The following is a 23,108-nucleotide window of genomic DNA, read 5'->3' as shown; positions in this document are numbered from 1 at the left end:
AATCTTGATAATTAACTAATTAACCTAAGCTAACGATGTACAACCTGCAGCCTCAACTCATCAATAAGATCAATTCAAGGATTCAAAGATGATCTTTATTGTAATTCTTCACCCACTGCCTCGTTGAGGACCATCATTAATTAACATTGCCTTTCACATACTTGCATTTTTCTTTTTCGGAAAGGGGGTGATCAATGGAAGATGACTTCAGGTGGCTAGAGGCGATGGATCTGGTATCTACATAAAAGTTTGCATGTTGAGTCCTCACAAAGGGTGCACCATTAATACGCTTGTCATCAATACATGCATTTTATAAACATTGTGGCTCTCAATATTAGCAGTTGCAAAGGAGAACTTGTATGTCAGTTTGAAACAAAGAAATATGACCATATCAAAATATTGTGTGAAAATACAGCTACCCTTTGTATTTCTACAAATTGTGTGTGTCTATGTGTGCACGCTCATATATGTATGCAATGTATGGAAGCACGTGCATACATACTCATGGTTTTAAAAAAAAAAAAAACAAAGAAAGGAGGAAATTTTCAAACTGCTCTATAAACACAAAAAATAAGAAGAGGGTAACTTGTGTCCAGGCACTTTGATCCATTGTAGCTTCTCACCTTCAATTGAAGCAACAAGAACAGCTAATAATATAACTCTAAAAAAAATTTAAAAAAGAGATAATCAAGTGTATCTAAATGACTCACCTTTTTCCAAGCATGACCCTGTCGCCCATACAAAACTGCAGATAATACTCCAAGAACAGCACCAGAATACTCTGCCATTAAAGCCCTGAGGTTTGATAAGAACTTAAATCAACAATCACCAATTACCAATGCCAATCAAAATGAAATCATGTAGTAGCAAGAACACAAAACATGGAGAAATTTAAACTAATAGCCTTTTGTCAGTAGATGACATACAGGCCAAAGGTCAAACCAACACACACACACCTTTTGTCAGTAGATTTATCCACATGAAAGAATTTTTGGCTCCAGAAGCAATGGCATTAACATTGTTTCACAGCAATTTCCAAGGTTTTAAAAACTATTAATTTGTTTTAATAGGCAACAGGCTAAGAAAAAGGGGATGCCAACCCAAGTAAGGAAGCTTATCTACAGAACAAAAACAAAAGAAAATGTAGAATCCCATCCAAATCAGTCAGTTCATGCATGCTCATAGTAAGCTATTTTCTGTAACCATTTGCTCAGTGGCGGATCCAGCACTCACAACTGGGGGGAGGGAGTGGCAAGGTATATCCATAAAAAATTTATTGAAATTTTTTTTTTTTTACATCCCACCAATATTACCAAAGAGTCAAAAAGTACATATAATATGAGTACACAAAAAAAAAAAAAAATACATTGCTAAAAGATTAACTTTAAACTGATAATCCAACTTGAGCAATAATCCAATAATTATGCTTGTTGCCCCTTCGTAGAATAAAATTTAAATGTGTAAAATTGGAAAAAATGCAACATAAACTTAGATTGATTTTGTCCAAATCCGCAAATTTAAATTCAAGGCTTGAAATTCACTTCCAAATACAACTTCAAAATATTTTACATGAGAGCATAAAGGATGGTTTGGAAAGCACATATTTGGAATCTAGACTTCAAAATTTAAATATACAAAATTAGAAAAAAAAAAAAAATGCAACACAAACTTATATAAATTTTCATCTAAATTTACAAAATTAAATTCAAGGCTTAAAATTTGCTCCTAAATACAATTTTAGAATGTTTTTTACATGAAAAGATATATACTAGCATAGGAAATTTTCTCAAAAGCATTAAAATTTAGGCTTGAAACTTATATTGATTTTAACTCTTGCTTTTAAGTTAGGAAAAAAATTAAGAGGTAGGAGGGGTTGGGGCCAGATCTGGGTGGGGTGGGGAGCAATGGGATCACCACTAAAATATTTATTAAAAAAAAAAATTCCAAGAGTTTGTGGGGTAGAGCAGCCTTGCCAGCCCCACTTTACGTCCGCCAGTGCATTTGCCGATTTCTGCAAGAGGGCCATTGACTAGGGTTTATTGACAATTTCCATGCCATGAATGTGCAAGGGAAGGCTGAAGGCCGTTGATAACAAAGTCATTGCGAAAAAGGATATATGGAACATGCTGCAGTAAGGAGAATACTGTTGACAAGACTGCTGGTGCGGGTGGTGGATTTCCATGTTTACAGTGTGGGTCATTGATTGTAGAAAGGGTTGATAACAAAAATGGGTGTGGAGAGAGAGGGAAGATTGTCAAAGCTGAACAGTATTCAAAAAGAAGACAATCCATAGTTGAAAAAAGTAAGGAGAAATTTTTCCGATCAACGGAAACAGTGGAGTTTTTTGGCTGTCTATACCACCCCAGGTGAGAGTCAAATGAAATGGTAGAAATGGGGGACTGGCTAGTTGAGACACTTGTCCCAAATTTGGATCCCTTCTAAATTTGAATTTAAATACTAACAGGAAACAGTGGAGTTTTTTGGCTGTCTATACCACTTTAATGCATTTTTATTTTTCTTTTTTTACAAGAAAAATTTTTTTACAGTCATTTATTCATAATCATAGATTATTATAATATCAATTTAGACATAGCATTAGAGTACTAGTGAAAAAACGTTTCACCATATTGGATTTTCTCCTCGATTGGATCTCTCTCTCTCTCTCTCTAAATTTTGAAACAGCAGTAAAATTTTATGTATTTGACATAGACCCTAGTAGCAGGAGGTTGAGTGGGTGCAGACCCAACAAAAACCAGCTATTTTAAGCCTAATTACATATGTAATATAAGGAGTTTTGTTTGGAGACTATAGCCCATACCTGGGCATATTTGTATCCACCCATGTTAATGATAATAGGCCCAGTAAGGGTTGTGATTCAATGGCTATCAAATCTGTCATGGATAAAATCTTAACATCCTCTGAGCAGCACAGATTCAGGACAAGGCACTTTTTTTTTTTTTTTTTGGGTTTGTATGGGTTGAAGTAACTCAGCAGTGGCTTAAGAGTTCATAAGCCCTCTCAGGCTTGTTAGATTCTATCATGAGAAGTTAGGAGGGTCAATGGGGGCCTTTGATGAGTTTATCAAGGATTTTGAATTGAAAACAAAGAGATGCGTAGCTAATTCTCAGTTTACCTGACTAGCTCTAGGCAGGCAGTTTGTTGCCATTCAATGGTAGACTTCATTTACAAATGAGTGGGAGGATGCATTTCCTAATTTGTCTCTTAAACTTTTACCTAGGGTAGTGTTTGATTATTGTCCCATTGCTCTTGAGTCTAGTTTGGTTCAGTGCGCTCCAGCCTCCAGCACTTTGCTTAGGTTTGAGAACATGTGGCTGGGTTTGTCGATTTGGTTAGGTGTTGATGAGGGAAATGTGGTGTTAAAGGTTTGAACGATTTTTGCCTTACAACTCATTAAGAAGTTGAAATACATTAACAAATGTGGAATAAGGAGGGGGGAACAGCACTGGGGGCCTCTCTCTGTGGGATATTTTAGGTTGCAAACTAGGGGCATTTCCTATTACCTACCCCAGTCTCCCTCTTGGTGCCAAATTCAAATATAAAGGGGGTTTGGGACCCATCATTGAAAGAACTGAAAGAAAACTGGCTGGTTGGAAAAGCAATTACCCTCAAAAGGTGGGAGACTTGCCTAAATTAAAAGGGCGTCCCTAGACCACAACGCTCCCCACTTTGCAAGAATAGGGTGAAGGTCACCACAGTGTACACAGCCTTACCCCTTCTTTCATGCGAAGAGGTTGTTTCCTTGAACTCAAGCTCGTGACCAACAGGTCACAAAGGAGGAATCTTATCGTTGATCCAAGGCTCACCCTCACTTACCCACATTAAAAGCACCGTATCAAATCTCTTCGTCTATTTTATGTCTCTCTTCCCTATCACTTGCTCAATCGCCAAAAGGTTGGAAGGAATTCAAAGAATATTACTTTGAGGAAGCATGGCAGAGAAATTAAAAATCATCCCATTAAATGGCGGGGTAGGGTGGTAAAATAACCTATTCAAAAAATAGGCTTAGGGCTTATATCTCTCTCTACTTTCAACAAGGACCTCCTTGGGAAATGCTCTAGATATTCATGAAAGAGAAAGATCACTTTTAAAAGGAAGTCATCAGCTATAAATATGGTCTTCACCATAATGGTTGGGCCACTAAAGATGCGAGCGAAACTTATGGTGTTGGAGTTTGGACATCAGGATAGGATGGCAAAAAATTTTTCTTACTCATTACTTTCCCAAAGTAGAATGGGGATAATGTTTTCTTTTGGCACGATGTTGGGTGTTGCCAGTCTTTACTTAGCATAAATTCCCTTCAATTTTCAGGGGGGCCTGCAACAATGAAGCCCTTATCAGCAAGCTCCCCCTGTTTACAAAAAATGGGATTTCTTGGAACGTTACCTCGGTTAGACATGTCTTTGATTGAGTAATTGACTATCTTGCAGACTTTAATGGTAGATTTGTACAAAATCCAGTACAGGAACAGTACCAATGATCCCAAGAGGATCCTGGACAAAAAAATAGCAGGTTTACCATCGGATCTTATTATAGAAACCTCACTCTTCCAACAACAACTAAATTCTGCTGGAAGCCCATCTGAGGCAACTCAGAACGATTCTTACCGCTAACAACCTGTCAAAAGCGGCGTGCCTCTTGTTAATAAGTGCTACTTCGGTTTGGAAAATACTGAATCAGTTGAGCACATACTCTTGCACTGCTCCAGGACCAGAAACTTTTAAAACCTGGCCATTCCTCTAATCAGGCAGCAGTGGGCTACTGCCAGAACATTGGAAGGAGAGTAATGGATCTGGAAGGCTGGAAAGCTATCCACTCAAGCAAGGAAAGGAGCAAATCTTTAACCTTCAGTCCCCTTGCATCTTTTCGTCTGTGCACAGGGAAGAAATAGGATAGCTTCAGAGTATCAGTTCTGCCCTTGCCCTTGCATGTTGTCAAAGACCAATAGTTTGCTACTCTTTCTAACTGGCATAGTGGATTGTATCTACTTTGGTGGCATCCCCTTGATGCACTGCAGAGAGTGATTTCCTCTTTTGATTGTATGTACTTGGGTGCATCCCCTTGATGCCCTTTAATGGATTTTTCTCTGCTGATCAAGAAAAGGAGGTGTTTGGGATTTAGGCATTGTGAAGAACAGTACACTAAAGAGATTAGGAATATTGGCTGGTCAGTAAAGATGGAGAATTTTTCGGAGGATTAGGATTAGAAGGTTCTTTTTTATAGAAAAATAAATCCATTAACAAGAAAAAGAAGAATATACATAAGATGGAGGACAAGGGATCATCCTAAAGAAATAAAGAACCAAAAGGATTACAATAATGCTCCCCTGCAGTTCCTCTGAAGGTCTGACAAAAGTAAACCTCGAAAAAAACCCAAAAGAATGAGCCCAAAAAGACGCAAGGAAAACCATTCTATCCCAAAGGAAGCAAAGAGGATTTGATTTGCCATTGAAAATTCTTACATTCCTTTCCGTCCAAAGAGTCCAAATAGAAAAGATAGCGCATCTCCAAAGGATCCTCCTTTCCTTACCCAGAACCTCTATAACGCACTTTTAGGGAAGCTTCAATTGTCTCTTGGAAAACCACTGCCCCACCAAAGATTGAAAACAACATAAACCAAAGCCACTTAGCCATCCTGCAATGTAGGAACAAATGGTTGATAGTTTCACTTGACTCATGAAAGCTTAAGTTCAACTTTTCATGAGGGTGGAGTTGTTGAATGAGTTTCATGAGATTCTCTGGAAAGAGGAAACTAGCTGGAGGCAAAAATCTAAAGTTTAAATAGATGAAAGAAAGAGATTCTGGCACTAGACTGTTTCAGAGAGTTGCTAGGAATAGAAAATGAAAGAGTTTCAGTTAAGGAGTTGGAGAATGGAGTAGTGACGATGGTTAGAAACCCAAATTTGATAGCTGATGAAATTAACTGAGATTTTAAGGAGTTGTATTCAGCAGAGGATGCCAGTAGATCTATGTAAGAGGGCCTGGATTAGTCTCCTATTTGGCTGGAGAAGGCAGAGTGTGTAGAGAGACCTTTTATGGAGGAGAAGGTGAGAAGAGCAGCTTTTGAGATGCAGATTGTTAAGGCTTGATAAATATTGTTGGCCCAAAAAACTAACAGCTTAAGCTTTTAGGTAAAGTAGTAATCTAATAGAGATGTACAAGACCACGTCAAGATGAGTTTACCTTAGGTTTCTTTCAGGTTTGTTGGCTTATTGCTAATGGAGTAGAAGGTAGGAGTATTAATTTGGCCTTTATTACCTTGGGGAAGGATAAATATATATATAAGGAATTTTTGACCTACTATTTTGATCACGAGTTTGTCTAAGATTTTAGCTAAGATGTAGGCAAATAGATTAATTGAGGTTTGGGATGACCTACTGATTGTTCTTGTGTTGCATTTATAGGAGCTGTCAAATTTTACAAGATGCTTTGGTGGCTAATGAAGTTGAGTATGTGAAGTGCAATCATACGAAGGTTGTTTTTAAGCTTGATATAAAAGACCTATTGTTTACTGGAGGTTCCTTGATATGTTGCTGGAGACGATAAGAGTGGTTTTAGATGGAGAAAGAGGATTAGTTATTGCCTCTATACAACTGCCTTTGCCATTATAATTAGTGTTTTAGTGGCGAGCCTAAATCATGGTCTAATGCTTCAAAGGTAGTTTGTCAATATGATCCTTCATCTCCTTTTATCTTTTTAAAAATATTTGGTGAATTGAAAGACCTTATCAAAACTATAGGTCTCTCCCTCTATTTATAATATACGTTAAGCACAATGACCACAATGCTCTTACTAACTCACACTAACATAATACTAACACACTAATGATGCTAAAAGACCAAAATAACCTTTAACACTCCCCCTCGAGATGGAGCATAAACATCGTATGCTCCTAGCTTGTTATAAACGAATTGAACACAAGCATCCCCCAAAGACCTCCTCCTCAAGATCACCATGCAAGAAATCATTCTTCACATTTAATTGATGAAGAGGCTAGTAACAAGTAGTGGCCAAGAAGATGAATAAACGTACCAAGACAAGTTCAGCGACCGAGGAGAATGTATCAGAATAATACAAACCATACCCTTGAGTACATCCCTTAGCAACAATACGTGCCTTTAGATGATCCAAAAAACCATCAGGGTTGACTTTCACAATATATGCCCAATGACAGCCAACCATAAATTTATCGGGGGAAAGAGATACCAATTCCCAAATCCCAAGTATCAATTTCCCATAATGCACTCATCTATTCAACCAGTGCATACCTCCACCTACAGCAGACTAAAGATTCAAGAACAGATTTAGGAAGAGCAGCAAAGGATAGAGTAATAATTAGTAAAAAAAACAATGATAGGAGGATGACAAGAAATCATAGCAAACAAAGTTGGAATGGGACGTTCCATACATGTGTGTTTACCTTTCCAAACAGCAATGAGAGGATCAACATCGTGGGAAATATGATCATTGGACGAGGAAACCAAAGGTGTAGTATTAGAAGCTAGAGAGGCCTCTCTTCACAGGACCTGCCGTCATGAATACACCTACAAATTAGAACGATTGGGATGATGAGAAGAACTTAAACCACATGGAGACACAAATGGATGATTGGGTAAAGACAACAAACTAGAATCAAGAAGATTAGGCAAAGGAAGAGACGAGGTTAAAGCACTCAACAACTGGGAATAGTATGGTGTGGACTAAGGAAGTAACATAGGCAAAAACAAAAAACGATGCAAAGTAGGATTGTAACGACGTTATCCTTTTTTGAGTACAAAAATAACTCGTTTATAGCACGAGGGTAGAATTTATCCACCTCAAGGGGTCAGCTAATAAATGAAGGACAGTCACCTAAATATATATTAGGAGGTAAAGAGAACATCAAAGCATTAGGGAAGAGAACAGAGTAGGGAATTTTACCGCAAAGAATAGAAGATGGCATCATGTTGATAAGGTAGCAGATAATGAGTACAACATCATTCCAAAACACTTCAGGAACATGCATTTGATAAAGTGGGGTATGAGTGACTTCAAGGATATGTCTATTTTTTCTCTCTGCAACCCCATTTTGTTAAGGAGTGCGAGCAGAGGATGATATACGAATAATACCAAAATAAGTTATACCAAGTAGTGAATTGGGTACCAAAGTACTCTTTAACATTGTCACTCTGAAGAAACCGAACATGCAAACCAAATTGAGTCTTTATTTTAGAACAACAGACATGAAAGATATGAAATAACTTCGAACGATCTTTTATTAAATAGAGCCAAGTCATCCTTAAATAATCATCAATAAATGTTAAAACCTATCGAAACCCAACTTGGATACAATCCGACTAGGACCCCAAACATCAAAACAAACTAACATTAAAGGGCTTGCTGCCCGTTTATTGACTTAGGAAGTAAAAGGAGCACGATGATGCTTTCCCAATTGACAAGATTCACACTCAACACTAGACATATGACTTGAAGAAGGAACTAGTAGTTTTAATTTTTTTCAACAATGGGAGATTGAGGCGAGTAGGCGACAATGGATTTGGAGTGGTGTGGTAGCAACAGTGCAAGGGGCAGAAGGAGATAGTGGCTCAAAGTGGTAATGTCCCCCAACTTCATGCCCTTTGCCACTCGTCTTCCTCGTCTTCAAATCCTAAATGACCAAGAATGTCACTAAACAATTCATGGATATGGTAATCTTACCCATATAAGATTGAAAGGATACTTGGGAATATACAAAAGTGACGGAGCAGAAATAGAGAAAGTGGGATTTACAATTCTTATTCCCTTAACGGTAGTGGTGGACCCATTAGCAAAAATAACACAACGTAAGTTTTCAAAATACTAAATAGTAGTTAAGAAATTAGGTATAGCTGTGATCTAATCAATGGAAACTGAATCTATAACCTAAAGGCTAGGATGAGAAGTACTAGACGACAGGCAAGTTGTAAGATTACCTGCATGAGCAAGAGATGCAATGGGAAGAGAAGCTTATCGGGATGCTTGATACTGCTTGAATTTGGAGTACTCTTCCTCTGACATTGATACAATATGATGCCCCTCAATTGGGCCTAAAAGTGTGGAATCTATGGTGGCTGCATTGGCAACATGAGGAGTTTTGCTGTGGAGATCCAACATTGCTTAATAGAATGACCTCCTCATCCACAATAAGTGCACTTGTGAGGAGTGCCTTCACCTCATCCACCTCTTCCACCCTGGCCACATGAGCCTCCTTGAGAACTTCAGCAACTGCTTTGTTGGAAATTGGAATCACCTTGTGTAGCGAAAGCAGTCCTCTCAAAACCAGGGGTTGATACACTGCTGTGATCTAATCAATGGAAACTGAATCTATAACCTAAAGGCTAGGATGAGAAGTACTAGACGACAGGCAAGTTGTAAGATTACCTGCATGAGCAAGAGATGCAATGGGAAGAGAAGCTTATCGGGATGCTTGATACTGCTTGAATTTGGAGTACTCTTCCTCTGACATTGATACAATATGATGCCCCTCAATTGGGCCTAAAAGTGTGGAATCTATGGTGGCTGCATTGGCAACATGAGGAGTTTTGCTGTGGAGATCCAACATTGCTTAATAGAATGACCTCCTCATCCACAATAAGTGCACTTGTGAGGAGTGCCTTCACCTCATCCACCTCTTCCACCCTGGCCACATGAGCCTCCTTGAGAACTTCAGCAACTGCTTTGTTGGAAATTGGAATCACCTTGTGTAGCGAAAGCAGTCCTCTCAAAACCAGGGGTTGATACACTAGATGCAAAGATTAGGGAATGTGTGTTGGAAGAAGCACAAAGTACACAAGAATAAACATCGGCAAAGGATGCAACTCTACACTACCAAGAATCTAGGACCAAACTACCACAAACTCAAGTTTCAAACCCACTAGAACCCAAAGAACTGCCATTTGCTCCTTCTGTTTTTGTATCTCACGAACATAGGCGATATCGGTTGCACGATGTTAAGGCCATCATGGATATGCTTCATCTTTGCAAAGTACTCTGTGACACTCCTATCTACCTGTGGTAACTGAAAATGCTCTAGGGATAGGTCGTACATATGAATAATGTTACTAGAATACTGGAGCTTGACATAATCCCAAATCTCCTTACATGCATCCAGATGCATGCACATCTGTGAAGTCTAGGGTTCCATTGAGTTTCATGATAAAGAGACAATTAAACCATCTTCTTGAACTCAAATTTTCTTTTTATCATCACTAGGCTCAGATTGAAACAAGTGTTCTGATTTAGCCTTAGATCACTGTACATAATTCTTTCCATCTAACTTCTCGATTGTTATTAGCGCCAATGACGAATCAAACGAATTTTTCGCATTCAAGGCCTCCATCCCAACACTCACAAGGTCAAACAATGATAACAAGGATAAGCCAAAACTGAAACAATCACAAACAAAGTGATCACTACGAATAAGTCACGAATCAACTATCACAAGGCTGTCACAGCATCAAGAAGCCAACACACATTCCCAAGAAACCAACACACAGCCCTGACAGTATCAAACAATCACTACCAAGGTGCTACGAGCGAACAAGCAAAAATGCTTCAATTTTTTACCAAAATACACGACCAACATCTTCGTATTATGACATACAGGAGTATTTAAGGCATTCTAGAAGAACTTGGATCAACAAACTTTCTTAGAGCACTCTCACACACCAGTGGGTGGAGTCAGAGCTGCCGGTGGCCAATCAGCACATGGTGGTGCATAAGGGGCCCTCTGGCGATGAAATTTTGCAAATAGGAGGACCGGCAAGCTCTGGGAAGAGTTATGTGGTTATTTTTGCAAAATATGGAGTGTTTCTATGTGTTTATGGAAGGGCCGCAGCATCTAGTTTTTTTCCAGCAACCAATGTGTTTTTCTGGCAACTCCTGGACTACCCTTTAGTCTTTGGCGGTACGTATGATGTTCTACAACAGCAAATTTAAGGTCTAAATTGTGGGCCAACAATTTATATCAAGCCTTAACACTCTCCTACATGTGCAACCCAAAAGCACGTGGAGATATAAACAAACAATGAATAACACCAATATTGGGAACACAAAAAACTTTTTAACAAACTCACATTAAATGCAGGCAACGAGAGTAGAACCTAGGACCTCCTAGTAACCAACTTTGATACCATGTTGAATATATAGTGAATTGAAAAAAGACCTTTATCACAATGATAGGTCTCTCCCTCCATTCATAATGTATGTTAAGTACATACCAACGACCACAATACCCTTACTAACTCACATTAACATAATTCTAACACACTAATAATGCTACAAGACCAAAATAGTCATTAATAATCTTCATTATTGTGGTCAATGTTCTTGGCTAGATGTTTAGTCATGAAGTAGAGGGGTGTAGTGGAGGGTCTTAAGTGGGTTTTGAGGAATCAACTATTTCTTATGTGTAGTTTGCTAATGACACTATTTTCTTCTTTCCAATAAGATAGGTTGTTTTGTGTACTAAGCGTTGGAGACTTTCTCTCATGTGTTTTCACATTGTCCCTAGCTTGGGTTCTTTGGAATCATTTTTTCAGTATTTTCTGCAAGAATTGGGTTTCTCACCCTCCTTTGGGAGTTTTCTACACTATCATGTTTGGGGGTTTAGTAAAGGGAAAGAGGGAAATTGTGACATTGTACTATTCTGGCTACTATTATGTTTAGTAAAGAACTGGGTTTATCCCTCTTCTTTGGGGACTTTATGCACTATTATGTATAGGGGGTTTAGTAAAGGGAAGGAGGGAAAGCCTTGTGATACTGTACCGTTCTAGCTACCATCTGGAGTACTTGGCCGAAGAGAAATGCCAGAATCATTAAGGGTGTTGCCACTTCTCTTAACGTGCTTTGGAGCAGAGTGGGGCTTCTTGTGTTGCTTTGATGTTCGGCTAATGTTCTTTAGGCATGTATATCTCTAAACTTACAGCAAGATTGGATTGCTTTGCATCATTAAAGTTGTCTTGTAATTATTTTCTCTCTTCTGCTGTTTTCCTTTTTTTACTGGATGATATTTTGTTTTCCTTGTTTTTATTTTCTTCCCTTTCTTGTACTTTTTCTTTCCTTCTTCAATATAATTCTTTGTTTATCAAAAATTAAAAATAAAAATAAAAATAATAGCTAGTCCATTTCTTGTTTGGGCGTCCCTTGCAAAGGTAACCTTAGAATTGTGTCCTGCGGAATCCTGTTGCTGAAAAGTTGAGTAGGAGAACATAAGAGAGGTGGCTTTTCTACACTAGGATGGCCTCTATCTTCTATTCCCAGGGTCCTGTGAGAACTGCTAAAAGAAAGTTAATGAGAAATTTCTTATGGTCAGAATAGAACGGGTAAAAGGGGTCTTTTGCTAGGATACGGCTTGTCAACTGAACTGTGAGGGTGGCTTGGACTGGAAAACTTAGCTTCCAAAAACATTACTTTGGTGGATATCTGGTTATGATGTTTTTGTTTGGAGTGTGAATCCCTATGTCATAAGGTCACCTACAGAAAATATAGGATCCAACAAAAAGGTTGGATGCCAAAGTTATTATTAATGCTACTTGATAGATTACCACTTTACCTAAAAGCTTAAGCTAATAGGTTGTGGGTCAACAACGTATATCAAGCTTTAACACACCCCTCAACATGCAGCCTGACAGCACATGGAGATATAAACACACAATAAATTACACCATGATACGGAACACAATAATTTTTTTAAACACCACACAATGAACATGGACAACAAGACCAGAACCCAGGATCTCCTCGTAACCAGCTTTTACGCCTTTACCTAAAACCTTAAGCTATTAGGTTGTGGGTCAACAACATCTATCAAGCTTCAACACTTCCCATGCAAGTTCCTTTCTCAAATTTTCCATTAATTTCTTCCATGGTTTAGATTCTGCGTTGGTACTGGGGAATGAGTTCGTTTTTGTGAGGAGCTTTGGATTAGGACCAATCCTTTCATATTGCTTATCCTCACTAACATCATATCTACTTTCTTGGTTTCTAAGGGAGATACTGCTTCTTGAAATTTTTATTTTTAAAATGAACTTGAATATCAGAGAAACAAACCAACCTAGCCCAGTTGTTAGAGTGCAAGGCTATTTTTTTCCTTCCAAACATGATTGTAGGATTTGGGTTTAGGATGGCTCAGCGAGTTTTCTTCAAGTCTTTTTTTAGATATCTTTTTTCTTATATCAGCAAAGGAAAATCCATCAAAGGACATCAACAGGATGCCACCCAAGTACATAAAATCAAAAGGAGGTGTCCAAAAAGTCAAGAATTACATAAGTGTCATTCAGAAACAATCAACCATGCCAATTAGAAACAGTAGCAATTCATCAGTTTTCGAAAACATGAAGGGATGCAGCTGACCCTTTGCAAGCTCTCCTGCTTCTCCTCACCCCCCCCCCCCCCCACCCCCACCCCACAAATAAAAAAAAAAAAAAAAAAACAACAATCAAAGGGCAAGGGTAATGAGGATTAAAACATTCCTCCTTTCCTTGCTTGAATGGATCCCTCCTCCACTGCTCTACCAGTAACCCCGGCTGCCTGATTAGAGAAGTGGCCATGTTCTTGAAGTTTCTCGTCCAAGAGCAGTGCAAGAAGATGCACTCAACTGATTCAGCATTTTCCAGACATAAGTAGCACCTATTAACAAGTGGGGGACCCTTTTTTTTGGAGGTTGTCAATGGTAAGAATCCTTCCAAGTGTTGCCTCCCATGCAAAGAAAGCAATCTCTGTGCCAAACTCATCTTCATGCCTGAACAACTTCAAAGCCAAGGAGAATGCATCAAAGGTTGAGGATTTTCTGAGGTCATCTTCAGAAAAAATGATAAGAGTTATCCGCAAAAAGAAGAAGGGAGACTTCCAATTTCCTCTCATTCTTTTGACACTAAGTAGGCCTCCTTTGGGAGCTTTATTTAACAAGAGGCTCAACACTTCCATGAACATGATAAACTATAAGGGGGGAGGACATCACCTTGCCTTAGACATCTAGAATAGCAACAAATTCTGAAGGGCAGCCATTAATGAGCACTGAAAATGTTTGAGGTTGAAAATATGTTGATGAATTCATCAGTACCAAATTTCCTCAAAAGCCATTCTTCAGAGAATATGAAGAAGAAAGCTCCAATTCACATGATCAAAAGCCTTCTCCATGTCCAATTTACAAACGACTCCTTTTTTTTTTTCCTCTTGCCATAGGCATCCACAACATCATTTTAGTGATCAGGGCTGCATTCATAATCTGTCTGCCTGCTAAAAGAGCATTAACTTCCAGATTTCTTTTTAAAGCCTCGCAACAAGGACTTCAGATAGGATCTTATAACTGCTGCCTACATCAGGAAAAAGTCCTTGATGTTGCAAACCCTAGCTTTCATGGGAATCAGGGTGAAAAAAAGTGGAGTTGATACTACTCATGAATCTGCTTGTTCTGTAAAAATCATCAAAAATGCAGATTATATCCTGCTTAAGAAGGCACCAATTCTCTTGGGATAAACAATCAGGGTCAAATGCTTTCCAAGCAGCCACCATGCTGTGGAAGGGTTAAGGGTGCTGAAATTAACAACATCTACTGTTGGCTCCAGGTCTCAGTTTCGATATAAAGGTTCTTGTAGAAATCACAAATTTTATATCCAATTCTTCAACTAGAATCTCCCACTCAACTTGATTCTTGTCAACATGTTGAACCTATGGTGTAAAATTGCAGTTCAGTGAAAGAAGCTAGCATTCCAAACACCCCCCCCCCCCTCTTTTTTCTAAGCGACAGAAGCCCAGATTTCTATCTCCAAGTAATTTCTTCCATGTTAATGACATCAAGAAGCTCTTTCCCAAGTTAAAGCCTTATAGCCTTACTCTGGGCATTGAGGCCTTGGCAAAGCTCTTCATCATCACAAGAGTTCATTTTGCAAATAAAATCATGGCCCTATCTTCAAACCTTCAAAAAATACCCCGATTGTCTTACTAATTGATTTCATTTTGCGTAGTATCCAGCCAAAGACCTACTCCTTGGAACAAGCATTGGCAAAGTCCAGCCCTTCTGACTCTTCAACACCAGAAGGAGGGCGGTCTTGCTTGTCATCAAAGCATGTAAAGGGGGCTGGAATTAAAGCCAGGCAGTCTTCCTCCCCCATGGAATTTTGAGGACTCCATGTTGAATTACCAACAGGTCTTATCGGGTTGCTTGAGATGTTCATGCAGGCGAGAGAGTTCCTGGCTAGCTCGAGGAGGGGTCCCAAAGAAAACTTTAACTTTGATGGCACCTTTTGGATCTTCATAAGCTGAAGAGGCTAATGAGTTGAGCTACCTGTGGGAATGGCCATATTGGGTAGAAGAGGTCGGGGGGGGGGGGGGGAGGGATCTATGAAGTTAGAATAGACCTTTGGACCTAAGTGAGCTTGGCCAAAAAATTAAATAAATAAATAAGAGGGAAAAAAAAAATTTGTTCATGGCCAGCTATGCCAAGTGCTCTTGCCCAACAATGCACAAAGGGTCGTGTACCCTCACTCTTCTTCTCCAACCCTTGTGTTTAAGTCTTCTGCACAGCATTGAGTGTGAGGCTGATGATGTTACAGCAATGGGGTAGGAACACTGGATCCCCGAGGGAATCAATGCTACTCCAAGAGACGGGGTCCTTTAGTTTTTCTCTTGGCACAACTCAAATGACAGTGCATGCCTCACAATAGAAACCTTAAGTTCTTTTTCAGGTTGGGGATCACTCGCCTTCCCTGCCTTTCAGCCATGCAGATTTTGCTCTATCCCTTCAATTCAAAGCCCTCCAGAAAGGCTATGTGCCGCCTGTCCCCAATGTTGATCTCTGTTAAAGCAAGGAATTTAACAAACCTATTTTCCTTCAGTTGGAGCATCAAGGTTTCCTCCTGGTCCCTCATATGACAAAGCCATGATGAAGGCATGAGCCTCTCCTTTCTGCGACTCCAGAAGTCCTACCAGGCAGCATGGCACTACACAATTTCTCCCACCTCCAAGAAAATATAGATTGTCCTTCCCCATCGATATTCACCAATTTGAGATCCACATGTTCACCATCGAGAAGCAAGCGACAAAATGTTTTCCATTCATCACACACAAGAAAGAGAGAGATGATTCGATCAGTTATCATTTTCTTTGTACTTGATGATCTAGAAAGGTAAGACTCCATCCAAAATAAGGGCTTTTACGTGGTTTGTGGTTCTTAAAAGAATTACTACCAATGAATTGCTTCACATTAGATAACCATATAATGCTCAATCTCTCAAATGTTTGTATTATTTGATTTATTTCTCTCCAAATTAACAAAACAAATGCTTATTTATTTATTTGATAAACACAATTATATTAGAAAAGAGAAAGAATACACAATTGTGGAGAATAAGAAATCCTCCAACAATAAAAAAAAAATAAGAAACAATAAAATATCAAAACAAATCTAGAAGACTAAAGAATTGTGAAGGTCAAACATATGCCTCAAGCAAACCACTTATTGTAGCCCAAAGACGAAGTGACACCAAAAACACCACCCTGTTACGTGTATTTTTTTTTTTTTTAAATCAGCAAAGGAAGTTTATTATATGGCATCAATGGGATGCGTTGATGCCACTCATTTACAAAATGAAAGTACATTACCAAAGGACATACCTAACCGTAGGATGTTAAATAACAAGGATTACATTAATATCCTTCACAAACAACCCACCATGCCAATTAGACATTGTATCCAACGATACTTGACAACGTAAAGGCGCAAAGCCGATCCTTCAAAAGCTCTCCTGTTTCTTTCCTCAACACCAACCAAAAGATAGCAAGGGGAATGAAGGAAATATTCTTCTTTCTTTGCTGAAGTGGATACCTTTCCAAGGTCATAGCTCACCCTCCATAGTTCTGGCAGTAACCAAAGTAGAAAAAACTAACGAATGACCTTTTTTCATTATGTTGTGTATAATGTTATTACATATTGTTGCTTTTATACATAAATTCAGGTACCTATAAATAGAAAGAAATCAACTCACACTCTATACAATTAATTCTAGGAAAGTATAGCTAATAAGGCAAGTCTAATTTAGGACAAACTAATTGTGATTCTCGGCACACTCTATATTTAGAGTTGCCGAGAATGGTAGCTTTCCATATGCGGCAGATCTTCAACACTCCCCCTCAAGCTGGCGAATAGATGTCAATCATTCCAAGCTTGTCCACCAGAGCTTCATAAGTCTGCCTGTCTAACCCTTTAGTAAACAAATCTGCCACTCGTTGAGCTGTAAGGATATATGGCATACACACTTCTCCGAACTCAATTTTCTCTCTAATGAAGTGTCTATCAATCTCAATATGTTTAGTTCTTTCATGTAGTACTAGATTGTGAGCTAATGAGATTGCTGACTTGTTGTCATTGAAGAGCTTCAAGGTTCCACTGATTTTCATTCGCAAGTCCTTCAAGATTAGTTTAATCCATAGCATCTCATCTAATCCTTTAGCTAGGGCTCGAAATTTTGCTTCTGTACTGGATCTAGCAACAACATGTTGCTTCTTACTCTTCCATGTAACTAAGCTTCCTGCCATATACACACTATATCCTATAGTGGATCTTCTATCATCCCGACATCCTGCCCAATCTAAGTCGGTATAGACTTCTACATTTAGTGTATCATGTTTTTTTTGTATAGGATGCCCTTTTTCGGGCATGATTTCAAATACCTTAGGATTTGATTCACAACTTCCAAATGTTCTTTACCAAGACATTGCATGAACATACTCACATAACTTACAGCGAAAGCAATATTAGGTCTAGTATGTGATAGGTAAATTAATCTACCAACTAACTGTTGATATCTTCCCTTATCAACTGCTTCACCCCCTTCATTCACTCTTAGCTTGGCATTTGCTTCTATTGGAGTTCCAACTGGTCTGCTTCCTTCCATCCCAACCTCTTTTAATAGATCAAGAAAATATTTCCTTTTTGAGTGATAAAAATACCCCGTTTAGATCTGGCAAATTCTATTCCCAAAAAATACTTTAGATTTGTGAGGTTTTTGATCTCAAATTCTCGGGCCATCCTCAGTTTCAGATTTTCCATTTCTTCTTTTATAATCTGTAACAATAATATCATTTACATACACAATTAGGACAGCAATCTTGTTACCTGTAGAGTGTTTGATAAATAAAGTATGATCAGCTTGACTCTGCCTATAACCCATTCCCCTTATGAACCTTGTAAATCTCCCAAACCATGTTCTAGGTGACTGCTTTAGTCCATACAAGGATTTCTGAAGGTGACACACTTTCCCCTTTACATCTTCTCCTATTAGCCCGGGTGGAATTTCCATGTAGACCTCTTCGTTAAGTTCTCCATGAAGAAATGCATTCTTAGCATCATACTGTTTCAGTTCCCAATCCAAATTTGCTGCTAGAGATAGTAGGATTCTAACTGTATTAATCTTAGCCATTGAAGAAAAAGTTTCAAAGTAATCAACAAATGGAGTTTGAGTATACCCTTTGGCTACTAGCTATGCTTTGAACCTTTCACTAGCTATGCTTTGAACCTTTCAACACTTCCATCTGGTTTATACTTTATAGCAAATACCCATCTGCAACCAACTACCCTTTTTCCTCTTGGTAGTGTGCACAACTTCCACATTTGATTCTTTTCTAATGCTCCCTACTCTTCAAATACTGCTTTCAACCAATTGTCCTATTGAAGTGCCTCTGTGACATTCTTTGGAATGGAAAGACTTGCTAGGCTAGTAGTGAAAGGTTTAAACACTAGCCCAAGTCTATGATAGGATACATAATTTGACAATGGATGTTTACTACATGTTCGAACCTCCTTTTTATAGCAATAGGCATACCAAGTTCACTGTGTAAATCTAAAGTTGAGTTTGTACCTTTAGATATACTTTCCTCTATTGTATCCAAGGGATCTTGTGAGGAATGAATGGGTTCAGTTGTGCCTAGTTCTTTGCCTGGTATCGATAGTGTCTTTCTCCTTCTCTGGTATGTCAAAAACTCAACTGTTTTTGGCAATTTAGAAGAGTCAGTCTGCTGCAGACTATCTGTGGGTTCAAGTTCAGGTTGCAAAGTGTATGGTAGTAGGATGTCTCTAGGTGCATGTTCAGGTTGTAGGAGATCAGGCCGTAGGTCAGGGTGTTTATGCTGCAGGTGGTCAAGCTGTTTAGGCCGCAGGTTAGAGTATTCTGTGATAGTTTCATATTCCTGCACATCAGTAGGCATGGCATAGAGACTTGATCTAGACCTTGATTAGGACTCTAGAACTGCTCGAGATTGACCCTCTTCTCCCCTTGCTGAGCAGTAAGGAGGCAAAATGGGACCAACTCGTGGAAGGTGACATCTTTACTAATAAACAGTTTAGGAGTTTGGGCAATAACACCTGTACCCTTTGTGAAACATCGAGTACCCAAGGAAAATACACTTTGTTGCACAAGGTTCTAACTTACTAATATTGCTCGACACATTCTGGACAAAGGCAACACACTTGAAAACAAAGTGGGAGATCAGAATAGAATTTTAACCGTGGGATAAATGGCTTTGAGTTTGTCCAGTGGAGATTCAAAGTCTAAAACTCGAGAAGGTATCCTGTTAATAAGAAAGGTCGCAGTTAAAAGTGCATCACCCCAACAAATCTTAGGAACATTATGATTAAAAAGTAAGCTACAACTGACATCTAGAAGGTGTCGATTTTTTCTTTCTGCAAGACCATTCTAAGGAGAGGTGTGTGCACACGACATATGGTGGAAAATGCCTTTTTCAATAAAGAATGTTTTGAAGTCACTATTGCTAGATTCTCTACCAAGGTCACTATGAAGTATTCTGATTTTTGTGTCAAAGAGATTTTGGATCATGTGAAAAATAGAAAATAGTGATATGTCTAGTGTGCTCATCTATGAATGTTACAAACCAACGATGACCAAAGACAGAAGATATGCGACAAGGTCCCCAGACATCTGAATGAATAACTGAAAAAGGAGTAGATGCTTTATTAGTACTTGAAAGATAAGACACTCTATGATGTTTAGCTAATTCACAAGTAAAACAATGAAACTGGGATACATCATAGGGCTTTATTAGGCTAGGAAACATTATAATAAGAAAAAGAAAAGATGGATGACCAAGTCTCATATGCCACAACCAAGCTTCAAGCGCATCACCAAGTCGTTGCACTCCATGAAAACTTGTGGATCGTATCTATTGTTGGTGCCCATTGTGCATCTTCACCAGGTACAACCAATTTTCTTCCTCACCCAGACCACTCTTCTATATTGAGGTCAGATCCTGAAGAAAACAACTAGATTTAGAAAAAAAACAATAAACAATTAAGTTGCCTACATAACTTTTGAACAGAGGCACATGCAGAACATTAGGTAAAGTAAGTTTCCCTCCAAGATGAACTATTCCTTTTCCTGCAACTACTGATGCTAAGCCGTCAGCAATTTCAACTTTATGGTTACCAAGGCTAGGTTTATATGAGATAAAAATATAGTTATTTCCTGTCATATAGTTCGAAGCACTTGAATCAACAATCCACGTGTTACAATTGTTCGTAGTAGTAGAGAGAGCATAGGAAGTTTTACCACCCTCTGTGTAGTTAGCTATCTCGACATGGATTTCTAGTACCTTCATTAGTTCTGCAAGCTGCTTGTTGGTAAAAGCTAAATCAGTCTCCTCCTATTGTTGAGCTCCTTCAGCCATATGTGCTTTACTCACCTTTTTAACTTTATCTCTATTAGCTCCTGGTCTTCCATGTATCTCCCAACAAGTGTCAATAGTATGCCTCCATTTATGGTATCACTCACACCAAATATTTGTCCTTGTCGTCCCCTTTCTTCCTCTTATTTGGAGGTCTATGATCTCTGTTGACTGCCATAGCCACGGATTCTCCACTCCGATCCTCAGTCATGGCCTTTCTTATGCTCTCTTCACTTTGTACCATCGAGAAAGCTTCACTAAGGGAAGGAAAAGGAGTTCTACTAATCACCATGGAGCACACATTGTCAAATTCAGATCGTAAACCAGCCAAGAATTTATATGTCCTACCCTACTTCATAAGGCGAGTAACCCTAATTGGCACATGAGTATTCTTAAGTTCTAAATTTTGATAATAATCCAATTCCATCGATAATCCCTTTAGAGTACTGAAATAGGAGTTAACATCGGAATCACCTTGTTTAGTGTCTCGGATCTGATTCTCCAACTAATACATTGAACCATCATTACCTCCACTTGAAAATTCCTCTTTCACAGCTGCCCATAGATTGCTTGCCATCTCCATGAATAGGTAGTTACGCCCATTGTTTGGCTGCATAGTCTTGATCAGCCAAGCCAACACTTGTGAGTTCTCATCTTCCCATCTCTCTGCCGCGGCTTCATCTTCTTCTAGCCGCTTCTTAGGGCCATCTAGATATCCCAACTTGCTTTTCCCTCTGATGGTCATCTTGACTGATTGTGCCCAATTGACATTATTGGTAGAATTCAGCATCTCAAACACCATCGGGAGGTTGGATTGATCATGCTAGCCATTGAATTGCATAGCTAACACAAAGATGTTTACTATCAACAGACATGGTGATTTGTGAGGTTTCTAGTTGTAGGTGGGCAGGGACGTGCGGCAGCTAGGGTGTTGCTTAAGAAAGGGGTGGCGGCTGAACTTCTTTTTCAGCCAGAGAGGGTGGCAACTGAACCTTGAGGCTGGACTTCTTTCTCGGCATGATAGGGTGGCAATTGAACCTCTTTCTCGACCTGAGCCTGTGTGTTCGAGAAGCTGATGGTGGCTAGGGTTTTCCCAGGGATGGAATGTGCGGCTAGGGGTTTTTTAGGACTATGAGGCTAGGATGTTAAGAATCTTAGGCTCTCATACCAAGTGAAAAAACTAATGAATTGAGTTTTTATATTATGTTGTGTATAATGTTATTACATACTGCTGCTTTTATACATAAAGTCAGGTGCCTATAAATAGAAGGAAATCAACTCACATTCTATACAATTAATTCTAGGAAATTATAACTAATAACGCAAGTCTAATTTAGGACACACTAATTGTGATTCTCGGCACACTATATTTAGAGTTGCCGAGAATGGTAGCTTTCCATACAGATCTTCAACAACCTACTTCTACCTAATCATGGAAATGGCTAAGTTCCAGACCAAGAGTGCTAGAGAATGTGTTTCAGCCTGATCCAGACACAAGTAGCACCCTATTAACAAGGGGTAGGCCCTTTTTTGGAGGTTGTCAATGGTAACAATTTTTTCGAGATTTGCCTCCCACATGAAGAAAGCTACCTTTGTAGAGGCTGCAACAGAGGAATTTGCGGTTGTTTTCTGCCGAAGAGACAAGAATTCGCTCCTGATGGATCTCCAAAAAAAAACACCATGAGCTCCATTCGTATCTTTAGAGGCCTTTTAGTGACTAAAAATTTTGGCATTATGTTCCAACCAAGTACACCAATAATGGCGAACACCAAATTTCTCCACAACAGCTTTCTTGCCTTCCCTTTGCCAAGACCCTAAATGAGATCAAACACACTCTTCAAAAATGAGACAAGGCCAAATATTCCCAAAAACAAAACTCCCAAGAGAACAAGCAATAGATAAACAAATAACAAGCATTATTACCACCCTAACAACAAAGAACACAAACATCCAGAGATAAAGCCTTATTAAGCCTTCTTCTCCAAATGACATCATATGTATTGATGCTCTCAAGGCCTACAAACCACATACAGACCTTAATTTTAGAGGGCAGCTTAGATTTCCAAATGAAAGGACTCTAGTTGAATAGGAAGAATATTAGGAGCATGAATAAAATAGATAAAAAGCAACTTGGAAGAGATGTACCCAAGAGGATTCTAAACCCAATATCTAACACCCTTCCTCACTAAAAGATGAAAAGAATCAAGTAAATTCATCAAAAGAATAAGATCATTAGTCTCCCTATCATTCAAGCTATGGATAAAATAAAAATTTCAAGAAGGTAAACACTTGAGTAATAACAAAACTAACAATGGCGAGATTACGAAGACTGGAGAAGTGAACAACTCAAAGGAAAGGAGCCCTAATTCAGGACCAAAGGCCAACAACTATAATTCT

General features: G+C 38.9%; 1 protein-coding gene across 1 annotated transcript in view; it reads right to left on the bottom strand.

Annotated features, from left to right (window-relative positions):
• LOC131157316 (uncharacterized) overlaps nucleotides 1-23,108 on the bottom strand; it is a 39,059-nt gene that overhangs the window by 5,680 nt on the left and 10,271 nt on the right. Inside the window, exon 4 of the mRNA XM_058111378.1 lies at nucleotides 711-795. Within this exon, the coding sequence (XP_057967361.1) occupies nucleotides 711-795 (85 nt within the window). The remainder of the gene's footprint in view (nucleotides 1-710; nucleotides 796-23,108) is intronic.

Source organism: Malania oleifera, chromosome 1 (genome assembly GCF_029873635.1).
Source record: "Malania oleifera isolate guangnan ecotype guangnan chromosome 1, ASM2987363v1, whole genome shotgun sequence".
NCBI lineage: Eukaryota > Viridiplantae > Streptophyta > Magnoliopsida > Santalales > Ximeniaceae > Malania > Malania oleifera.
The sequence above is the reverse complement of the archived record's forward strand: the minus strand, read 5'-3'. Positions and strand labels throughout refer to the sequence as shown.